Genomic DNA, 24,413 nt, shown 5'->3' with positions numbered 1-24,413 from the left:
AAGGGGTACTGGGGGCTCTTTTCCCGGGGGTAAATCGGCCGGGGCGTGATGATGACCACTCACCTCCATCTAGTGCCGAGGTCAAGAAATCTTGGGTCTATACAGCCACTCCCCTGTACGTCTTCGTAGGGTAGTGCTTAATTAGTTAAGCACAGGGACAATTTTACCTTTTTTTACTTAATCCTTCCAACCGCACTATGGCACTTAGTTCGACTCAGCTTCTAGCAGAAATGAGTACCAAGAATCTTCGTGGAGGTAAAGTTTGGTCGGTGCGTAAGGCTGACAATCTCAACGACATCTGTGAGCCGATTGTCTAGAGAAAATACGGGAATCTCAACGTCTCACAAACATATGGCCTCCACGGCCTGTTACAGGGATAGCATTACTTTAGGGTGGGTTGCGACTGAGTCCACTTGCTACTTTCGCCACTAATTGACTTTATTCACCAGCCCCGGATGATAGATGAGTACCAAATAGATGGTGAGATGTTAATTGGCAGGGGATACTGAAATACTTGGAGGAAACCTACCCCAGTGCCACTTGTCCACCACAAATCCCTCATGACTTCACCCGGAATGGAACCCGGGTCGCCGCAGTGGGAACCCGGCGACTACCAGCCCGAGCCATGGCTACTGATACTGGTCAAAACTTGTCCATCTGTGATGGACACGCCGTGAAGACGTATGGGGTGTGGGGATATAGCTCAGCACTAGGTGTCTGTGACGGGTTAGCTTGGCCCTGTGGAAATAGTTTTGCCTGTAACATTTGTTTACATAGACCCAATTACCCTTCAGGACAAAAGAGATATCAAATGAACTGATGGAGAAATTAGGCTCCTCAAAAATACCAAACTGGACGGCGTAACATCCCAGACAACAGCAATTTTTAATACCGTTAACAGCGTAATCATAAGTCATTTAATTTAACTTTATTTTCTGTGGTAGCAAGAAAGGCTCCAGAGTCTTGTTCCGAGACTTATTAAACTCTTTCTTCCGTCTCTTCCTAGGTCGACCTGGAACACGACTTCCAGCTAGATTTTTGTTATATCCTTGCCACCGTGACCGTTCAGGGGTGATTTTCTCAGTTTCTTCCTTCCAGTTTATGTGTTGTCCAATTTTTGTACTGTCTTCTCTGTTTCCTCCCGTTCCCTTCTAACCCTTCTAGTCTTGACCACTAGTGCGACATCTAGCGTCAACTTCAGGGACCTAATCTGAGATGTTTCTATTCCGTTACTTGTTCTAGCCTCCTACCGCAAATGTTTCGCTTTAACGCTTTAGAGACAGAACTTCTAAATAATTTACAAAGATTCGGTTCATACCTCACAGGAAACACATTAGATCTCCGCTACAGAGTCCAAACGGTTAATGTTGTATGGGGAAACAGTCCCTATTTATTGTGAGAACCACACGCAACATACAAATACTCGTACATCCTGTGGGCAGAATGCAGAGTTTTGGTATGTTAAAGCAGAGATTTAAAAGGTTAATGCTTGCGGGATGGTTTCGAAAGCCAATGTGCATCCTTAATTCTGAGTCTGGTCTCATGTCTTTTTGAATGTCACCTTTAATAATTCCACTGAGCTCATTATACGTCAGAATATTCTCTGTGTTCATTTCTCGTGTTGGGATGCTGCATTCGGTATTCTCGTACTTGTAGTACTGATTCCGTTTCGTAGTGTGTCCACTTCTCATACATGTCAGAGCAGGAATAGCTAAAGCAGCACGACAACCAGGCTTTGAACTAGACAAGGACAAGAAATGTTTCTTTTCTCCGTAGCGCCTGTACCAGCTCCGAGGACCATCCAGCCCTTCTATACCATGGGTACCGGGGGCAGTATCTCCGTAGATAGAGTGGCTGGGGCGTAAAGATAACCGTCCTCTTCATCTATTATCAAGGTTAAAATACGTGGAGATATACCTTCGCTTCCCCTTACGTTTTAATGGCGTTGTGGTTAATTTATTAAGTACAGGGAAACATTAATTTCATCTTTACTTCATATATACAGAGTGTACCAGGAGGGTCAGTATTCTGGGAAATCACAGTATCGGCAATTCTAAGCAAAAAAGTGTATATGTACATGTGTCCTATTCCGAACGGTTTCCGAGATAGAGCTACTTCACTGTACAGTTCACTGTACACTATGCAGATGAGCAACATGCCATGTCTTCACACGAGCTGCAAAGTGCATTGATGTTGACTGTGGAATTTTCGAAAATATATTACACTAGGTGAACTGTACTAATTTAATCACTTGAACGTTAAATGCCTGTGTTAGAAACAGTAGGTAATATCTCATTCATATCAACAATTTTGGAACTGTACAGTGAATAACTCTATCTCGGAAACCATTAGGAATATGACACATATATATACAGGATGTCCCAGGAGGAATGTGCCAGACTTCGGGAGGGTGTTCCTTATGTTAAAGTATGCCGATATAACCCAAAATACCTATGTCGAAAGTTGAACGGTTACGGAGGTAATGGCCAGAAAAGTATGAAACTTTGACAGGTGCTACACACTTGTTGATTAAAAAATACATATTAAAACTGGCAGGAATATGTGGATTCTGTAATGTTAATAATTTACGTAACATAAAACTAACCTGTGAGTGACATGAAGCCATTAAATTGAACTACAAAAAAATTCGCACACCATGTCATAGTTGTCCTTACGGTTCCAAGCACTGACTTAACATGGCTGACTGCGCATTCTGGTATAAGCCGACTAAATAACTGTACTAAAATACAGTACCTGCTTTATAGTAATTGTTCAACGTGTCCTCCGCTAGCTGCAATGCAGTTTTCGGCACGCAATATGAGGGCCTGGGTNTGTGAGTGACATGAAGCCATTAAATTGAACTACAAAAAAATTCGCACACCATGTCATAGTTGTCCTTACGGTTCCAAGCACTGACTTAACATGGCTGACTGCGCATTCTGGTATAAGCCGACTAAATAACTGTACTAAAATACAGTACCTGCTTTATAGTAATTGTTCAACGTGTCCTCCGCTAGCTGCAATGCAGTTTTCGGCACGCAATATGAGGGCCTGGGTAGCAATGTTGCCTGGATGGTGACGTATGTGTTCTGCCGCTGCAAAAACACGATCCCGCAGTGCTTCTCGTGAATCGACCTTAGTTTCGTAGACTAACGTCTTCATGTGGCCCCAGAGGTAATAATCTAGAGGCGTAAGATCTGGCGACCTCGGTGGCCATGCAACGGGCCCACCACGACCTAACCAGCGGTTAGGGAAGGATTGACCTAAGTAGTGTCTCACGTGCTGAGTGTAATGTTGGGGACCCGGTCCGATCAACCTGANGTTTCCAGTTAAATTGTTGTGAAACACAAAAGGTCCGATCAACCTGATCCCAAGCACACAATACCATACATTCACAGAAAATCTCTTTTGGAATTTCGTTACCATTATCTCATGTGGATTATTATGGGACCACGTATGCACATTTCGTAAATTATTTACACCGTCCCGGGTAAAAGACGCCTCATCCCTGAATAAATGACGCGGAATTCTCTGAACCGTCTCAAGAATGTTCTCTCGTGTGTTTATCATTCGTACATCCTCCCCTTCAGTGTGCACAGAAACACTCGGAAGAGAACGCAATGTCTGGTGAATTCGCATAAAGACACTTCGAGATGGAATCCTTCGATCAGGAAAACGCTTTTGGTATTCTTCAACAGCGGCACGTGCATTGCCACTGCAAAATCCATACACAAAATGCATATAACAATATTCCACGTGTGAAAACACAAAAAGCATTTCAGCAACTCCTCACAACTAACCTACCAGTCATTCACAACGCGGCCGCAACGTACCCTGAAGGAAGCACATAAGCTTACGGCTAGTGTGAGCCGTCATCACCACACTCAAGGACAAACATCGATAAGACTTGTCAGCTGACAGGTACAGTGCGTGGACCCGCCAGAAGACCACACTTTTCTCGGGCCATTATCTCCGTAACCGTTCAATTTTGGACATAAGTGTTTTGGATTATGTCGGCATACTTTCACATAAGGAACACCCTCCCGAAGTCTGGCACATTCCTCATGGGACATTCTGTATATATATATTTTTTGCTAAGAATGATCGATTCTATGACTTCCTGGAACACCATCTATGTATCCTACCCACATTGTCATAGCAACGATTATTTGATATTGTCATATCATGTTCTTGTAATATTTCACCCAGTTTCCCACGTTTTTCTAGCCTCTTCATGACTGTGAATATGAAGCATTAAGCACTGCGGTGACTTTGAAGAGTACGGTGTCCCGGATTGTAACATCGCATAAATGGAAGAGAGCCAGACGTTTCGGAATAACATCACCTCCGTCTTCGGGATCAAAGAGCAAGTCAAGCAGGAAAATAGCATAATCGGGTGGCAAGCTGAGTATTTTCAATCTAGAGGATGTAGGCGATATGGTCCTCCGAAACGTCCGTCTCTTTCCAGCTACACAGCGTAAAAATGCAGAAGACAGTGATGTTATATTTAAGAAGCACAAACGGGGAAGTGAAGCCCTGGGCTGGAAGCGTGACAAAGAAAGGCCCTGGCACTTTCCGAACCAGTGATACATTGACAGATATGTTCAGTGAGAAAGAGGAGAGTCATTTTTAGAATCAAAAGAGAAGACGGAAATATATTTTGAACTGTTTTCTTTGCGACGTGTAGTAGGATGTTTCTTATTCCGCGGTCTCCCCAGAGGCGGAGGTGGCTACACGGTGATACGCAAAGAAAATCACTAGTGGGATACTTGTATGAATCCAAACGTATTACATTCGTACGTAATCTTTTGAAGTACAAATTTCTTGTACACAGCATACAGAATAGAATTGAACGGAACAGAACAGAGCAGAACAGAACAAAAGCAAACAAAACAAATCGGAATAGAATAAAATAGAACAAAATATAAGTGAATAGAATAGAACAGAACAGAACGGAATGAAATGAGATGAAATAAAATTAAATTCATTGGAACGGAACGGAACAGAGCTGAGCTGAGCAGAGCAGAACAGAACAGAATAGAATATTTTTATTGAGTTGAACTTATTTTTACGAAGTTAGGTGATTCTGTACACTGCTAATTTATACTTCACAAATGGCCATGTTCAGTCTCATATAAACGCATAAAAATGAGCTTAACAAAATAAATCATTCTGTCATCCAGTGTGTGTGATTATAGACGGAGTTTGGATTCGTGAATGAATTTATGGAACACTTATACATACGACTCGGTACTGTAAGCATTTACAGCGCCACCGCTAATCTCCACAATTCACAAACCACCATAGCACACGCTAAGGCATTTTCCAGCATGCTGTGTCGTCACCAGCCGTTCCCTGTTAACGGCTTCTAACACAGGAAAATTTTCAATTTCACGCGCTCAAGTCCTCTATTCACAGCCTCCCTACAGAACTGCCTAACAAATGACTTCATCCCTTGCTTATAACATTTCGGCACGGACTACGTAGAAACACCCGGTTTCCATTGTTGTAGTCAAACTGTTGCATTACTAAGAATCTGCTGCCTAGCAACAGCGACGTCTGTACACCACACTGTTCTGCTTACAGTTTAACATTTAAACAACACAGTAAAAGTTTACTTCTTGCCTCACAGGAAAAACGCCTCATCGGCATTATAAAGACCAACTGACTAATGAAATGCAAGGTAATGTTGAGAATTGTATGAAACACTTAAATACTCTCTGTGAGTAAAATTCGGACTTTCTGTAACGTTAAAGTACACGGTGATATCACTCACTCACTCATGGAGCTGAGCCCTTCTTCAGAAGCCGCCAATTGTGCAGCNTGCCCACCATCTCATCCTCCTTGACTTGATAATTCTAATTATACTTGGAGAAAAGTACAAATTATGAAGCTCCTCATTATGCAGTTTTCTCCAACATTCCTACAATTCTTCATAGTTGTAGTTACGACCTGTAGATTAATAAAACCAATTAACAATCCGAACCGAATCTCAGTAGGCAAACACTTTACAATATTAATCAGTGTGCTATGTAAGCCAGGAATTACAAATTTTTTCAGCTTACAATACGCCTGGAATTCAGGATAGGCCTACTCCTTTTAGAATTCGCCAAAAATAAAGGTTCTGTTCTACGAAGTGCACTAGTAGCAGGAAATGTGCACATCTGCACCTACTGACGCAACCCAAAGGCCAATTATAAAGCAACCACGAGCAGCGGGACAAACAAAAGAAAAACAGGCGAACAAACGAAAGACAAAACAAAGCAACATTTATCATACAGTTCGGTTTATTTACATGCCAACTTAACAGCCCAAACAAAGGTCAATTACATGCACAAAGTGAACCAGAGTAAAAAAAAAAGGAACAAAAAAACAAATTTGTATCATTTGAATAATAGTAATAATTCGATTAAGACAAATCAGAGTTTTTATTTTGAAGTGAAAAATGTAACATTTACGAGTATATACACATGTAAAAGGACTGGAAGAACCATGGCTAGGATAAAATATGGCAACAAGAAACATTTCATGTTTTAAACTTAGACAGTAAAAATAGTAGTAGTAGTATTGGTAGTGGTGGTAGTAGCATCAGTAGTAGCAGTAGTGGTGTTGGTGGTAGCAGTAGTAATATTGGTAGTAGTAATAGTAGTAGTAGTAGTAGTAGTAGTAGTAGTAGTAGTAGTAGTAGTAGTAGTAGTAGCCGTTATTAAATCACCCCCGTCAGAGTCAAGAGGTAAATATAAAAAAGTTATACAGGGGATAGCGAGAAATATGCCAAATGACGATGCTGCCCTTATTGTGAGAGACTTGGGAAAGAGCGCGGTAAGTCGAGCACCTCGTTCCAACTCGCGAGAAGCTCTTATTCCGCCGGGGCACGCTGCTGTATGGGTGCCCGGGTCTAATCTGGAAGCTTTTATATAACTCCCCCATGCATGCTATTGGGGAAGGAGTGGAGGCATAGCTCCATGCATTCTTAACTTCGATATTAATTCAGAGTACTCAGTTTCTGTGTCTGGGCCTCAGAACCGAGATGTACACCGTGAAAAAAGAAACATTTTATTGATGCCAGAAAATAAAAGCCTTACTATTCCCTTTGCATTTGCCCTTAATTTCCAGACTATAACCATCTCTTGGGGCACACGGTAGCGTAATCGGTTGAGTCACAAGCCGGAAGGTTGTATTTTCGATTCCCGCTTTTCGATTGACCTAATCCATCCAGCCGCACTATGGCACAGGGGTCGACTCAGCCTCTAACAGAAATGAGTACCAGGAATCTTCCTGGATGGTAAATGGAGGCCAGTCGGCGTGTAAGGCTGACAACCTCACCACCATCTGTGAGGCGATTGTCTATAAGATGGGGGAGCCTCGACTTCTCACAACCCTGTGGGCCTCCACGGCCTGTTACAGGAATAATTTTACCTCTTTTTACAATCATCTCCTATGTATGACAGTCACATTTTTGTTTAATTTCCAACTCCTGTGCACCAAAATACAGAAAATTCCTCTGCGCTGCGGTTCGTGCCGCCTTACCGTCTTGTACCTCTACCCTTCATAATAACAAACAGTCTCAACGTGTGGAGCAAATCTTCTCACCATATGCAGTTTTATGAGGAAGGAAACGGGGATGCGAGTTTTCCTTCGTGAAATATTGCAGGGGGAGGGGGGAACTGAAACGTGACTGCGCTGTGCTTGTGTCAATGTATCTGCCTTTGATGCCTACCGCCCTGCTGGATTGCAGATGAAAGAAAGCATTTGGTATTGGCAGAACCCGGAGGGATACGCGAACAGTATTGCGGACCCCTTCTGTGCCCAGATACCTGTACGTATTTCTTTGCTAGCAATGTATTGCATGCACAAGTCACCGCTCGAGAAATGTGGTCATCACGTATGCGTCACGTTTTTCTATCGGTGGCAATGTTTCACTCATTTTTTGAGAACTCTGGATATCTGCTGGGTTGCATTTAAATAATATTGTAAAAATATAGAGAGTTCAATGAAAAGATGCATTCCACAGAAGTAATTATAGATGGTGTATTAATATCTGTGACCTTCTGATGTGGATAATACTATAAGAAGATGAAATTATGATCTCTAAATAAGGAGGAGCCCTATTTTAGATAGACTGAATATGTAAGGCTCGATTAAGTTCTCACATCATAATAAATAAGCAATCAATATGTCAGACTTCAGGTTCTCACAGCGGTCATTATAAACATTTCTGTCTTCTGGAATATAACTCCGTGGAGTCTGTTGAAAGTGAACCTGCTTCATGCTGGTCTATTGTTTGTTTCTTCAATCCTGAAAATGGAAGCGACATGTTTCCCCGAAACATCGGTAGATTTTAAACAACCTACACAGCGCTAGGAGGAGCCGGGATAGCGTAGTCACTACAGCGACTGGCTACGGGCTGGACAACCGAAGGGTTAGAATTCGTGTCCCGGTAGGGTCAAGAATTTTCTCTTCTCCACGTTGTCCAGACCGGCTCCGGGGCCCACCCAGCCTGCTAATAATGGGTACCGGGGGCTCGTTCCCCAGGAGTAAAGCGGCAAGGGCGTGAAGCTGACCACTCACCTCTAACTAGTGCCGAGGTGAGGAAAATTTGTATTTATACATCCAACCCCCCATACTCCTTCATGGCGTAATACTTAATTGGTTAAACACGGGGACAATTTTGCCTTTACTTTTACACATGATGGAACATTTCTTAATGAATTTCCATTTGGCGGTGCCTCTATTGTTTCACGTGCACAGGCAGACACACTGATGGAAGGAATTTATTATGAGTTTTGCAAGGTTGAGAACAAAACTAAAAGTGGAAGGATGACGTCACAATTTTTTGTATTATGTCTGAATCGCGACAAACTCTACAGACTTCAAACTTTGCAGTCAGCACAAGGACAAAAAAATGAGGCAACTGTGGGATAAGGAATGTATGGAATACACCTTTTAGCCCGTTTAAGTCGCCCGACGTTTCGAAAAAAGGTGTCGTCTTCCTCTTCAGGTTCCAGGATGGAGGCAAAATATTCCCCCGAAACGTCCGTTGATTGTCAACGGACTACAAGGCGTTATACCCCCAGAAGATAGAACTCTTCATAACCAGCGGTGTGAGAACTTGGAAGTCCTAAGTGGATATATCTGTTTCAGGTTTCGACAAGTACAAGGGTGGGCTGGACACTGTGCACGACTTGACTGGGCTGTACTCTGTGTACACAAACTGGAGAAGTATAGAAATAATGTTCCACGTGTCCACGCAGCTTCCCTACGAGAAGCATGACCCGCAAAAGGTGACTCACTACTGCTGTTACTTCACTTCCATCTCAACTCTCATGTGTAGCACATTTTCCCTTCTGTTCTTCCAAAGCCTTGAAAATAAATCTATGTCAACCCCTCCTCTCAGTCAGGGGGTGGCACGCTGTAGCGTAGTTGGCTGAGACACCATTCTACAAGCCGGAAGGTCAAGGTTCGATTCCCGGTGAGGTCGTAGAATTTTTCAGTTGACCTAGTCCTTCAAGCTGCAATATGGTCCTAGAGTCGACTCATCGTCTAAGAGAAATGAGTACCAGGAATCTCCCTAGGGGTAAAGGGCGGTCTGCCGGCGCGTAAGGCTAACAACCTCACCGCCATCTGTGAGCCGACTGTCGAGAAGTTGTTGGAGCCTCGACGTCTCGCAACCCTATGGGTCTCCACGGCCTGTTACAGCGATAGCTTTACGTTACCTCAGCACGAGCGTTTTGCAATATGCGATTCAGTAGAGATTATGAGAATTCGGGTAGCACTCCTGGTTGCTTTTCAGGAGCTCCCAGGTTCTGACCTCAGCTCTGGGACTGAACGATGGTTTAATTAATTTATCTCAATAAAATTGATGAAATAAATTTGATAAAGCAATTGATATATTTTTTCTGATCTTAATCTATTTTATTAAAATTAATTTACTTCGGCGGTCTCGGTACCTTGATGTAACAGAAAAGGAGAGTAATGTGAATATAAATAAAAATATAATTTATTGCGTTACTTCCACATTCTGAGTCGTCATTTATTGATCAGCTTACCATTCGATGATATACAGGGTGTTATAAAAGGGTTACAATTTTTAAGGGTATGTAGGGATCACTTAAATGAGCAAAAACTCTCAGTCAGCATGTGTCCAGAAATAATGCTTCCTAAGATGTGGGAGAGTCAATGTTTGAGCGGACATCTTGAGTAATCAACTCTCAGTACCAGTTGTCTTACCTAACAAACTAACAAGTTCAGTGTACCTTCGGTGTTTTTGGTGAATGATTTACCAGTACTGCTGGAACATGTGCCTCTTCATCAGCGCCAACACAAGTGGTTCATGCAAAATGGGGTACCCCCTCAGTTTCTCTGCATTGTCAGGCCACCTGAACCAGACTTTCGGTGTACAGTGGCTAGGACGCGGTGGCCCAGTCAACTGGCCTGCACGATCTCCTGACCTCCGTCCTCTGCATTTTTGGCTGCGGAAACACGTAAATATTTTGGTGTATTCAGCACTGCTCTATGGCTTAGAGGCATTACAGCAACGAGTATAGAATGCTTGTCAGGAGGTTCGAGTGAAACCAGGAATTTTCAGGAGAAGGCATGACCCTGTGCAACGAAGAACTGAGAGCTAAGTTGAAATGCACGGGAAACACATACAGCTTCTGCTGTAGCGATTACACGAACATCGCCCATGTCTCAGCAGGCAACGGTTTCTGAATATACGTATGTTGACTGGGACTATTTTATATTCTAAACGGTTCTGACGATGATCTGTAATACTCAGAATTACTGAGTTTTTGGACCTTTTCCATCGCCTCATATTCTAGAGACTAGAAGACACGACGTTTCGGAAACTGTATCTGTTTCCGTCCTCAGGTGAAGGGAGAAAACACCTACTCAGTTTGGTCCCTTAGAAAGAACTAACAGTGATCGAGGCAAGCTCTCCCTAACGGACCCAACAAAGTAGGTGTCTTTCCCCCTCACCTGAGGACGGAAACAGACCCAGTTTCCGAAACATCGTGTTTTCTAGTGTCTAGAATACCGGACGATGGAAAAAGAAAAAAACAGTAATTCTGAGACTCTTTTGCTCATTTAAGTGAGTACTGTGTCCCATTAAAGCCCGTAACCCTTGTTTTAACACCCTGTACATGTACGGCCTCTAAATCAATCATTAACTAACCAGAAAGTAAATAAAAACATAAAATATATGATGCAGATGGCATACATTTCCTGTCACATCATGATTCGTTGTTGTTTCAGCTGCAACGCAAGCGTCACATCGGAAATGACATTGTGTGTGTGGTGTTCCTGGAGGCAGATAACACGTCCTTCTCGCCTGCCTGCATCAAGTCACATTTCCTACACACCTTCATCCTCGTACGGACCAGCCCACGCATCAAGAGAAAGCCCACGCGATACGAGGTAAGCACGTGAGCAGAAGCCAACGCTTGACTTAACAATTTCCTTAAGCTTTCAGACTGGCGCGCCAGTGCCCGTGAAGGAGGCCGTCTACTGGAATGTGACGTCGTGTACTCTGCTTGAAATTCACCACTGTTTTGGACGAAAATGCTGCTTCCTTCTTCAGGGTGTAAATTTCGGCCATGTGTGAAAGAAGGTAGTACAAATATGGGGTATGATAGTAGCCATAAGCAAAGCAAGAGGGACGTAAGGAGAGAGAATTCGAGACCCTGAAATGGGCCGTTTTTGCGAGATAATACTTTTACTTCCATGGAGCCTAGTCCTTCACAAAGAAATAGTCCCGTCAGCCGGTCACGTGACGGCTCACATGTAGTAAAACATAGAACTTTGTTCACAGGAGCCAACTATTGGCCCCTATCCTCAGCCAGATTAATCCAGTTCGGATTCTTATTTTCTTCTTCTTTGATGACCTGTTTATACTCCCCACCTATCTATGTCTGTCTCCGGAGCAGATTTTCCGACTGAAATCTGACATTTATTTCTCATGGCTTCCATGCGTGTTGCGTGCCCAACCGATCTCATTCTCATTGATTTGTTAACCCTAATGTGTTGCGACTGGCTACGGACTGGACGGCCGAGGTGACGAAGTTCGAGTCTTGGTAGAGTAAAAAATTTTGTTGACGTCATCCAGACCGGCTCTGCAGCTCACCCAGCCTCCTATCCAATGTGTACCGGGATTGTCCCTGGGGTGTGTTCTGCCGTGGTGACAGGGGGGCGTGGAGGTGTCCCGCCACTGCCACCAAGGCGTCGTGCTGCCAAAATCTTGTTAAGTCTTAGGGAGGGGCTCAGGTAAATTTACAATCACTGACGTATCAGCCGCCTTGGCTTGAGTTTGCAATTCTCCTGGAGGATTCGGAGGGAGGCTGGAGTCGGCAGGGAAGACGATAACGCTTGAGGGAATGCTAGGTTCAATTAACATCACAGCGTATTTCTATCCTACTCTATTCACCTATGTGAAATGCTGCCTCAACTTCCCTGAAGAAGGGGACAGCATGTTTCGCTGAAATGTCTGTAAGCACCTACTAAACCACATGCCACCATACCCCCAGTTGTATGAAAAACTCAGATCTCAGCAACGTGTAATTATTCCCACAATGCAAGAGACCAGATTCACAAAACAACTGATAAATTTAATGTTGCATTTAAGGCTCTCACAGTAGTGGCTGAGAAGAATATTGTCTTCTGTGTTGTAACGCCATGTAGTTTGGAGACAGCCTAACATTTCTGATGAAAATATCACCTGCGTCTACAGGTCAGAAGAGTAAGCCAACCACGAAACAAGTGACAAGCTTAGCTTCCTTGACTTAGTATTGACCCTGAAAATGGGGGGGACGTTAGTTTATCTCAAAATTACACGGTGTTTCAACTCACAAGACTCTACTCTTCATGGTAAATTTAAGTTACTGTCTTATAGAATGCATTAAGAGAGCAACATAGATTGAGGGTGTTTGAGAACAGTATGTTGAGGATAATATCTGGAACGAAAAGGGATGAAGTGACGGGAGGCTGGAGAAAATTGGTTAATGAGAAGCTTCATAACTTGTACGCTTCTCCATGTATAATTAGAATGATCAAGTCAAGGAGGATGAGGTGGGCAGGTCATGTAGCACGAATGGGGGAGAGGAGAAATGCATATACACATGATATTGGTGGGAAATCCAGCAGAAAAGAGACCACTGGGAAAACCAAGGCGTAAGTGGGTGGACAGTATTGAAAGAGATCTCATAGAGATAGGATAGAATAGTAGTGATTGGTCTGATCTGGCTCAGGATGGGGACCAGTGGAGGACTCTTGTGAACACGGTGATGAACCTTCGGGTTCCACAAAATACTGGGAAGTTCTTGCGTAGCTGCACAATTGGCAGCTTCCCAAGAAGGGCTCAGCTCCATGAGTGAGTGAGTGAGTGAGTGAGTGAGTGAGTGAGTCTTATAGAATGTGACGCAAGAAATATCACCGTTTCGGAAGGTCTCGCTGACTCATCAACTACCCTTGTTGTTCCAGGTATCGGTAGTGACAAGGGATGAGGTTGGTGCGTACAAGCCGTACCTCTGGGAACAATCTGTGTTCGACAAGGGACCCATGTTCAGGGAATGGCTGCTCACCAAAATCGTCAACGGTGAGCGCGCCAGCTACTCTGCGCCGAAATTCGCGCGCATGCAGGAGCGCACGCGCTCTCAGATGCTTGAGGACATTGTTGCCAACCTTGCGAACCATGCTGAGACCGGCCAGATTCCAAAACCATACCGGTGAGTGTTTTGTTTGCTTTTTCTACGTAGGTCGTACCGAAAGTCATGAGCAACTTTTTTTTTTGCATGCAACCTGGGAACAGCAGACGAAAGAGAGTACGGTGGTAGGTGGAACCAGCTGTTGTGTTAACTTTGAGTGTCTTGTGACGTCAATAGCTTGCATCACGCGACCAGTATCACTCCTAACAAAATGGCCGACAACGATATGTCGTTTCGCCAGCGTGCTGTCATCGAATTTCTTGTGAAAGAGGAAATCCCTGCTGCGGAAATTCACCAGAGACTTCAGCGTGTTTATGGAAGTGTGTGCATGGGTGCGAGCAGTGTTCGAAGATGGGTGAAACATTTTAAAGACGGGAACACCAGCATCGAAAATGAGCCTCGGAGCGGTCGTCCTCGAACAGCCTCAACTGAACACAACAAGGAAAGAGTGGATGAGATCATTGAAGATGACAGGCGTGTGAATGTGGACACAATAGCCCGAAAACTTGGAATAGGACACAGCGCAGTACAGGAGATGATTGAATGCTTGGGCTATAGGAAAGTTTGTGCTCGTTGGGTCCCGCGGTTATTGACCGAAGACCACAAAGATCAGCAAAAAGCCATCACCTCAGAACTACTGCAGAGATATCGACACGAAGGCGATGGTTTTTGCTCTGTATTGTGACAGGTGACGAAAGCTGGTTTCACCATTTTGAGCCTGAAACGAAACGGCAGAGTATGGAATGGCACCATTTGCATTCTCCATCAAAAAAGAAGGCAAACACAGGGCCATCAGCTGCGAAGGTGATGGGCACAGTCTTCTGGGATGGAGAGGGGTTTATTCTGGCCGAATTCCTGGAACCTTGGCAAACCATCAATGCTGCTCGTTATGTCCAGACGCTGCACAAGTCCCGTCGTGCATTGCGCGATAAACGTCCGGGTCGAAACATCATCCTGCATGACAACGCTCGGCCCACGCCGCTCGCCTCACATTGGAAGCAATTGCAATGATGGGGTTGGGAAGTTCTTCCACACCCCTCATATAGCCCTGATCTGGCACCCTCCGACTACCATCTCATCGGATTTGTGAAAGATCAGCTGCGTGGACAACGTTTTGAGACAAGGGAGGCAATTCAGAAAGGAGTGCTTCAGTGTCTTCGGATGGCTGGAACGGAATTTTACAGAAGGGGAATTTTCAAACTCCCAGAACGCTGAGAGAAATGTGTACAAAGAAGTGGAGATTATGTGGAAAAATAAAGAAAGGTCTGTAGATTGAGGTGGTGTTTTTGGTTTGTCAATAATAAAGCATGTTACTTTACAAAAAATTGTTACTCATGACTCATGATCTCTGATTAGTGTGAAATGTGTTTAACTGGAGGCTCAGTGTTCTTTTCAGAACAAATTTTTAACTTTTGTCATTCTCTACCGCCTCCCTCATCACCTCCTTTTTCATTCAGGATTTAATGTTCTCGCAACGGTGTTTCGTCGTCTGGGATATAACTCCTTGTAAGGTAAAGGTAGTGGCCGCGCCATAGCTCAAGCGGTTAGTCGCTGGCTTCCCACCGCGGCGGCCCAGGTTTGATCCCGGGTCTGGTAAAGTGGGATTTGTGGTGGACAAAGTGGCGCTAGGGCAGATTTTCTCCTAGTACTTCGGTTTCCCCTGCCAATCTTCATTCCACCAATTGCTCCACAATCACCCTCACCTATCGTCTGGGGCTGGTACAATAGGCCAGAAGTGGCCGCAGTACAAGGGACTTAGCCCCACCCTACTAGCAATAAAAAAAAACAAGGTAAAGGTAAGCCGATCAGAGTTGCCGCACAGTCTGAGGCTTTAAATGTCTTCGCTCGCTCGACCGCTGGGATAGTGGGTTCGACTCCCACGCAATGCATGAATGCCTGTATATGCGTTTATACTGTGTTTGTGTTGTGTGTGTAGGTAGCTGCCTTGCGACGGGCTGATCATTCGTCCGAGGTGTCCTATCGTCTGTGTAAGACTGATTACGAAACTGAAGAAGAGACCAGGGCCCAACAAAGGGCTTGTAGTCCCATTGATGAATGAATAAAGATGTCCCTTTTCTTAACTAATTAAGCATTACGCAGTGAAGACTTATAGGGAATAGATGTATGGATCCACGTATCCTTGACCTCGACATAATTTGAAGTGAGTCGTCAGCTTCACGCCTTGGCCGCTTTAACCCCTAAGAAGGGGCCCTCGGTAGCCATTGGATAGGAGACTGGGTGGGCTCCAGGACCCCTTTGGATGATAACGTAGCGTAGTCCGTTGATATTCAACGCATGTTTCAGAGGATTCTTCATCTGTTTTTGTTTCTCTTTACGTAATTTCAATTTCTCCTATTCCGTCCTTTTTTTCTTTTGTCTCTGTATACCTCCTCCAACTACTTACTGATTTTCTCGTCTGCTTTCATTTTTATCTTTTCGTTCTCTCATTCATCTCCTACTTGCCCCCTCTTAATCCCTTCCTTCTTTGCTGAATCAAGGTGTTCCAAATCCTCTATTACTCGTCCTTGTTCTTCTCCTCCTCTCTCTTTTGTCACTGTCTGTTTTGTCTGTATCTTATCCTTAATTTCTCTTCCTTAATCATCTCGAATAATATGATGTAGACAAATCTGCGTTCTGGCTATGACAGGTTGATTTAAAGCACATAACCTCAATTGTACCTGATGTTTCATACTAGATAACATTAGAAGTTACAGTTGTCAGTTTTCTTTATTGAACACACAGTTCTGAAAATATATAGGGCTTGGAAGTTAGCTCCATGTATTGTTAACCTCATCTCTAGAGAGATGTAAGTGGTCAGCTTCATCTTATGATAACTAGACACCTGAAAATCGGTCCCTGGTATCCATAGGATAAGAGGTTGGCTGGGACCCCGAAGCTGGCTGGCTTGGAATGGCGAAAATGAGATGAATTTCTTCTCGTACCGGGAATCGAACCCGTCCTGACTATAGCATATAGCAGTGATACCGATTGAGCTCTGCTGGCTCATTTAGGAAAGTTACATTTTCTAATGAACACGAAGATTAGTTTGGGCATTGTCCGTTGTCTTGAGTTTCAAATACTGCATCCGTTTCTGTAAGCAGATCTCAGGAAAGAAATGTTACCGCTTAGTTAGCTCCATTAGAAAGAGAAAATTACAAAGTTTTTAATGTTGAAGCAGGTGGTACATATACAAGTAATAACCGCTTTGCTTTAAAGGAATAATGGGACAAGAAAGAAAAATACAAAAGTAAAATGTTATACTTGTGTGTGAGTACCGTGTGAGAAAAGGAAAAATGTTAGGAAAAAAATCAAGTAATGGACACTATCAAGGGAGGTACCTCATTAATGAAAATGGGACTCTAAGAGAAGGAACAAATATTCATTTCGTAAAGGGAAACAATTTTACATATTTCACGATTTCAGTAGAGCTAAAACTGCGATAGAAAATTGAGACTCTATTTTCATTAAGTTTTTTCTCCATCCCTTTTGCTGCACAATCCACAGTTGCACATGTAGAACAAATATTTTACTTAATTCTTACGAAAGCATCTATGGCGATGCTCGCACAATATGGCTGTTGGGAACAGAAAGAAAAAATTCAGTATCCCAGTCCCAGTACATCTCTAACTCCAAATGAAGATGAACTTAATAACCAACAGCACCACAGCGATTAAAATCTTTTGAATATGTGCTTGGCTCCCTACATAAACCGTTCTCTGTTAACTAGCATTTTACAAAACTTCTCAAAAAGTTGTTTGTGCCTAGGAAGGATACACAGCGTACACGGAGGCTGTACTGTGTTTTCCTGAAAAGATTTCAACTTTCATGGTTATTTATGAGAGAAGATTAGAGGGTGGCTTTTTGGATTTATGACGTGATCTGTTGTCTATGTTGTGTGAGATTTGAACTTCGCCCGATGATTTGAATTATATGTCATCTATTATTCGACCTTTCACCACTTCCTCTGAATGTTTTAACCTCTTTTCCCGTAAAATATATTTTCCTCTTTCCTACTTGATATTTGCCTGTATTTATTGAGGTCTTCTGTCTCCTTTTGGCTGACCCAGTTCATGTCCATATCCTATTGTAGCATTTAGAGCCGTTTCTAGGCAAAGGCTCGCTAAACATGTTCCCGCGTCAATGGATACATACTCAACAATATGGATATTGTTGGAAACTGTGTTTTCTGCTCAGTCCGTGTAAAGGGTGTTATAAGGAGGAAAATTTAAGCAAAAGTAGTGCTATACTATCGACTATGACTGACAAATTACAAACCCGACCTCTCGTCAGAGAGGGAGCCCCGCATGGACAGAACAGTAACTTTCATTTAAAAAGTAACGTCTGGGGCTCGACACCAAGACAGAGAGACTGACTGATCGTCAGTCGCAATGTCGCAATGTGACTGATTTTGACTTTGACTTTCACAAAAGTAGTGAAACCACTTGTGGAGGCGGGGTCGAATACTTCCACCGTAGCCCTGCGAGTCGCAGAAGGCGACGAAAAGAAAAGTCTCGAATATTGTCACGACTCCCACGGGACTCGGACCCGAGAATGACTGTCCTGGCAAGGGCCAGGTGCAATTGTAAACGACAGACCCGTCGTCTCGTCAGAGGCAGCACCTCACATCAACAAACCCTCGACTGTCTGACAATAACAGAAGCTGGTCGGAAGCCCAGGAGGGGTGCTTTATTCCAAGAGAGACTGGCCGACTGACCGTCGGTCGTATTATAAGACTCAGGACTCAAGAGTAGTGCAGTTGGAAGGGAGCGCCGTTCAGATAACACTTGAGCACCGTCTCAGAGACATAACCATTGTTAGAAGCCGTTACCAGGAAACGTCTAATGAAGACACTGCAGTCTGGAAAAGACTTGGCGTGTGCTGTAGTGATTTGTAAAGTCTGGAAATCAGCGATAATGTGAGAGTTATTTCTACTTAAGACCTATAAATTTTCAATAAATCCAATTATCCAAAACCCCGTCTGCAGTCACTCCATAATACGTGACACTATTCTCTTTCCCCGCGTAGCTTACTCTTCTATTCTGAAGATGGAGGCATCAGGCCCTTCCAAAACGTTAGCACCCATCTGTCACCTAATAAGGTCATAAATTCAATATTTTTCTGCTGGTTCATTTTATGTATAATATTTAGACTTGTAGATTCATTCGAGGAAGTAGTGCCAGGAGACTCTGTCTCTCTCTGTCTGTATCTCTGCTTCTATAACCAAAAAAAGACCGTTTCGTAGCAGTTATTTTGGTTGGTACAGTAATAAGCTCGCTCTGAGAGTTAAGCATATAACGAGCGGTTCCCACATAGTGACGCGTAGCTTCGGGGCTTCATTTAGTGGCCAGTATTGCTTTCCTGTCGGAAATCCTCCAGGTACAAGAGTAGCTAAAGGATTGGAAGGTACAGGGTGGTACACAAATTGCATTGTTTAAAAAATGGTAAAATTGAATGGCTGTACAGGTTTGAATGGAGCTCATATACTCGTAAGTTGTGCAGAACGGGCCTGAGTGTGTGTACAGAGCTTTGTTGGTTTCTTCAATTCATTAACAAAAAAAAACCATAAAAAATAACCATATTCTTTATAATTAAATTCTATTTTTATTATAATCCATGCTGAAAAAGACACCCGTCTTTTCTAAAATGATGGCTCGAATCTGTCTTTTTCCTTAACTGGTGGCTGATCGGGTGTTATCTTGTGATAAGAGACGCCATAAGTCCAGGAAGTTAATTGTTTCCTCCTCTTTATTCACTACTAGTTTAAGTTCGTTCCAAGTACAGTAAGGAGCCGAGATAGCGCAGTCAGTGTGGCGACTGGCTGGACGACCGAGGGGTAGGCGTTCGAGTACCGGTAAATTCAAGAATTTTCTCTTCTCCACATCGTCCAGACCGGGTCTTGGGTCCACCCAAACTTCTATCGAAAGGGTACTGGGGGCTCTTTCCCCGGGGGTAAAGCGGCAGTGACGTGAAGCTGACCACTCACATCCATCTAGTTCCGAGGTCAAGAAAATGTGGATCTATACATCCACTCCCCAATACACCTTCATGGCATAGTGTGTAATTAGCTAAGCACGAGGGCAAATTTACCTTTACAAAGTACAGTAATCAAAAGGATTTAAATCTAGAGATATAATTACCATTCTGTGGTATCATCAAACACGGAGATAAAAATGTAAAAATACATATTCCTTTCCCCCCCCCCTTGGGTCTACAACCCCAGTGGGCCTAGGCCTACCTCCATGAACTTCTCCGTTCACTTCGGTTTTTCTCGATCTTATACATTCGGTAGGACTCCTTGGGCGGGTGATCAGCTCGTCGCAAGGCCTCTACTTGTACACAAACAGAAAAACGCACACACACAAACTAAACATCCATGCCCTGAGTGGGATTCGAACCCACAATCTCGGTTTCCAAGCGAGCGAAGACAGTACATGCCTTAGACCGCTCGGCTATCGTGACCGGCACATATTCCTTTAACATTCAAAATATATTTTTGCGTGGTGTCCACCAAACTGAATTAATTGGACGCCGCTTATTCTGATTATTTCGGCCGATAGACCGATTGATAGCAGTAGCCGACGAAACCATAGTGCAGCTGGTGAGATGTTATCGATGCAGAGCGGAAATTTATACGTACAAGGCGGAAGTGAACAGAAAAAAGAAATATTAGAATCAAACAGTAAAATGTACTTTCAGTTCACTCTCCGCTGTTTCTTCCAGAAAGGCGTCAGTAAAAGTGAAACTGTGATAATGTGACTGGTGATCCATACACACCATTAAAAACAAAGAATTATAAAATTTCTTTAAAGTTACTCATCTGTCATCTTTTCTAAGAAGGTCATTAATAAAATGTTCATAGTCACGTCTGCCGATCACAGTGGCCGCGCGGTTTAAAGCGAGAAATTTCTTCCCTCGCTCGAACGCTAGGATCGTGGGTTCGAATCCCATTCAAGGCATGGATGTTTTTATGCGTTTATTCTTTATTTGTGTTGCCCTGTGTAGGTAGCGGCTTGCGGCGGGCAGATTCCCCACCCAAGAATTCCTACCGACTGTCTAAGATTAAGAAACTGAAGTGAAACGAAGTGTTCCACAGATTCTCTTTGCTCCAAGTGGCAGCAACAAGAATAAAGATTGATTGATTGATTCACGCCGGAAATCAGGAACAAACCGAGATGTTGCATAATCACTTCCACTGCACATGCGTCAAGGCCGTGATAATACAAAAAATTGATAACAAAAACCAAAGCGCCGAGTGAAATACACCATTTTTCTGCATATCAGTATAAGAGTACTTCTGATTGGGGCTTCATAAAAGTGACAACATTAACCGTGATGGCTACATGCTCTGTCCACTGTATATCTCTTTGCACATATATATAGAAGTGCTCTGCAAAATTTCATGAGTTTATTTAAAAAAGTTCTCTTTTTTGCCGTTTTTAAAGCCATCCTTTTGCTCCACCGAGTGTAATGAGCGCCCATCCACAACAATAAGATAGTTCACCCAACCAGCATGCAGCAAATGCTGACACAGAAAGAGCAAATATGAAGTTTTTGTGGGCGCACCTGGTATAACATTATGAAGTAAGTTATCATTATTTGCCATGGGCAACACTGCGGATAATCACGGCTTTACCTATGTACATTTTTGCCTCTAATAACACAAAAATAATAACGCAACGTGTTCTTTTATCTCTGTCTGTATTTTACCAGGGGCTATGTCACATTTTGAAAGCAAGGAGCTTAATTAGATGACGTTCTTTGTTGGTCCCTTCACGAATTTAATTAGAAGCTACGACAGCCATGACGAAACATGAGGTTGAGGCTGCTGTGATGGACACTGCCATTCGTTCCGCTGAGGTTTCAGAAAGCAGCTTATTGTTGGAAGTTCCCCTCTTGTAAAGAAGAAAGCTGTACAAGGCGCTGTCTAACTTTCTAAATGATGTACGGTCCTTCTTGAGAAGCTGATAGTTGTAAGATTCGAGATTCTCAGAATAGCGACTATGAAGAGCTCCATATTTTAGGATATGATGCCATGTAGCATGGCAGAAATCTACAGATTTCAGGAGGAACTTAATATCTCAATCCTCAGGATTGAAGAATAATCCAAAAATAGATCAGCAGAGTGACCCAACTAGTTGCTCATTACTTACCACGTTAACTTTTTAACCCTGAAGATGGAGGCAGTTCCGGTCTCGGTAGCCGAGCAGTCTAAGGCATGTACTGTCTTCGCTTGCTCGGAACCCTGGATAGTGGGTTCGAATCCCACACAATGCATGGATATTTGGTATGTGTATATGTTTATTCTGTGTTTGTTTTGTCCTGTGTTTAGTTAGAGGCATTTTGACGAGCTGATCCCTCGTCCAAGGAGTCCTACCGTCTGTAAAATAATCATGAAACTGAAAATCAGAGGCCATGGTCCAAGGAGGGCGGTAGAGCCAGTGAAAAAAGTTGGAAGCAGTACATTCCACCAAAAACTCGGTAAACTTCGAACAAACTACAAGGAGTAGCATCACAGAAGATAGTAATCTTCAAGACAAACATTTGGTCAGCTGGCTAAGAAATTCCCAGGTTTCTAGAGAACTTGGAAATTTAATACTATGTTCAAAAGAGCTCGCCACTGATCCCTATCCTGAGCCAGATGAATCCAACCCACACCCACTCATCCTCTTACCTTAAAGTTTGCTTTAATATTATCCTCTCATCTATCCTGACCTCTTCCTGATGATCTATTGCCTTCAATTTTCCTATCAGAACTGTTCTTGCATTTCTCATTTCTCCCATGTATGCTGCATTCCCTGATCATCTCATCCTTCCTGAAGGGGAAAATGAAATATAATTGTTACCGAGGGAGGGTGGGAGCCGGGACAGCGAAGTCGGTACAGCGACTGGCTACGGGCTGGGCGACCGAGATGTCGGAGTTCGAGTCCCGGTAGGGTCAATAATTTTCTCTTTTCTACGTCGTCCAGATCGACTCAGGGGGCCACCCAGCCTCCTACCCATTGGGTACCGGGACTCTTTCCCCGGGGTAAAGCGGCCGGTACGTGAAGCTGGCCACTCACCTCCATCTAGTGTTGAGATCAAGAAAATATGGATCTATAAATCCATTCCCCTAAAAGCCTCCATGGCATAGTGCTTAATTGGTTAAGTACACGGACAAATTTACTTTCATCCAGGTTTAGCTATTTCCACAATCCAGATTGTTGGCTATTGTGAACCACTTTAGCTTTGTATTTGAGTAACATAAACCACTGTTATAAATAAGTCGGCTTTTAATAGCATTTGGTGTGAATGTTTTGCCGCTAGAATTCGCAAGACTTGAAATATTTCCATTTATTTTCGTCATATATAGAACACTAGACTTCGGCGGGAAGGACAGTGTGAACATGGTTTTATAGAAAGGGAGAGCGAGGATGTGGAATTGATTCAACTGGCTGTTTGTACACGGTATTGAAACTTATGTTGCGGAGAAGGCAAGGGATTTACTGATCTGAAGTCATGTCAGTTTCTCGAGAGGAAGCTCTTCTCAGTTTAATTTGTTAGAGTCAGTTCCCTTTCCCTGGGAGTCATGTGGATAGCTCAGTCACTGTAGTGAGTAGGCTTTGTATAGGACGATAAAAAAATCGGAGTTCGATTCTTGGCATAGGTAGTAGATTCTTCTACTGCACAGTGTCCAGACTAGCCCTGTGGGGCATACACGCTTAAGTATCGGGACTGTCCTCTGGAGATAATGAACACAGGGGTTATGAAGCTCACCACAAATCTTCATACCGTGACAAGTTTAGGGATACATGGATATCCTGACCGGAATTCGAATCGCTTTCCTTCTGATTGCAAGTCAGAGGAGATGCTGAATGAATCGACTTGATTGGTTATAAAGAAATGTTTATATCGTGAAGAAAGTAACAGTAGAGTCCTCTGAAACTTTTGTAACCCCTTGAAAGTATAAATTGTCAGGGAACCTAGCATATACTTATCACAAGTTTTCGCTGCTGTGGAATCTTCATGTTTTGTAAAGAGATAATCCTTCAGAACCCTTACATACGTCACACTAAGGTTGTGTTATATTCCAGGCGCGGGTCATGGCGTCCCATTGGCCACATGCGGCCATCCAGCCCACTGCTGGACTCGGTCCGAGACCAATTCGAGGATTACGATCAGCTGGCAAAGGACTTCACGCGCATGTTCCTCAACAATGAGGAGAACACCATCAACAACGTCAGCCTCTTCGATGTGGTGTTCCTGGTGGGGCAGAGCAAACAGAAGACGAGGTTTATTGGCGTCAGGGCCATCCTTGGCGTGCGCAGCCGGTGAGTAAACGTTAATACCTTGGCTCACAAATTTTGTGACCTTTATTTTCTGTTATTTTTCTTTTACCTCAATCTTTTTGCGGAGCATGCGGTAGCTTAGTTGGTTGAGGTACTATGTTACAAACCGGAGAAGGTCGCGGGTTCGATTACCGATGAGGTAGTTGGATTTTTCATTTGACCTAATCCTTCCAGCCGCTCCATGGCTCTGGGGTCGATTCAGCCTCTAACAGAAATGAGTACCAGGAATCTTCCTGGGGGTAAAGAACGGCCGGAGATTAAGGCTGACAACCTCACCACCATCTTTGAGCCGATTTTCTAGAAAATGTGGGGACCTCGACGTCTCAGAACCTGCCTGTTACAGGGATAGATTTGCCTTTTTTACCTCTATCTCTATTACTTTCTTTGA

General features: G+C 43.5%; 1 protein-coding gene across 7 annotated transcripts in view; it reads left to right on the top strand.

The window, feature by feature from the left end:
• Nucleotides 1–24,413, top strand: part of LOC111874180 — an 801,454-nt gene that overhangs the window by 718,961 nt on the left and 58,080 nt on the right. For all 7 annotated transcript variants that reach the window (XM_033755358.1, XM_033755360.1, XM_023869458.2 and 4 more), the window contains 4 exons: nt 9,145–9,284; nt 11,257–11,418; nt 13,477–13,721; nt 23,771–24,007. In XM_033755358.1, coding sequence (XP_033611249.1) covers nt 9,145–9,284; nt 11,257–11,418; nt 13,477–13,721; nt 23,771–24,007 — 784 coding nt within the window. The remainder of the gene's footprint in view (nt 1–9,144; nt 9,285–11,256; nt 11,419–13,476; nt 13,722–23,770; nt 24,008–24,413) is intronic.

The sequence above is a fragment of the Cryptotermes secundus genome, unplaced genomic scaffold, assembly GCF_002891405.2.
Source record: "Cryptotermes secundus unplaced genomic scaffold, Csec_1.0 scaffold26, whole genome shotgun sequence".
Taxonomy (NCBI): Eukaryota; Metazoa; Arthropoda; class Insecta; order Blattodea; family Kalotermitidae; genus Cryptotermes; species Cryptotermes secundus.
Note: the sequence above shows the minus strand (reverse complement) of the source record. Positions and strands in the feature narration are given on the sequence as shown.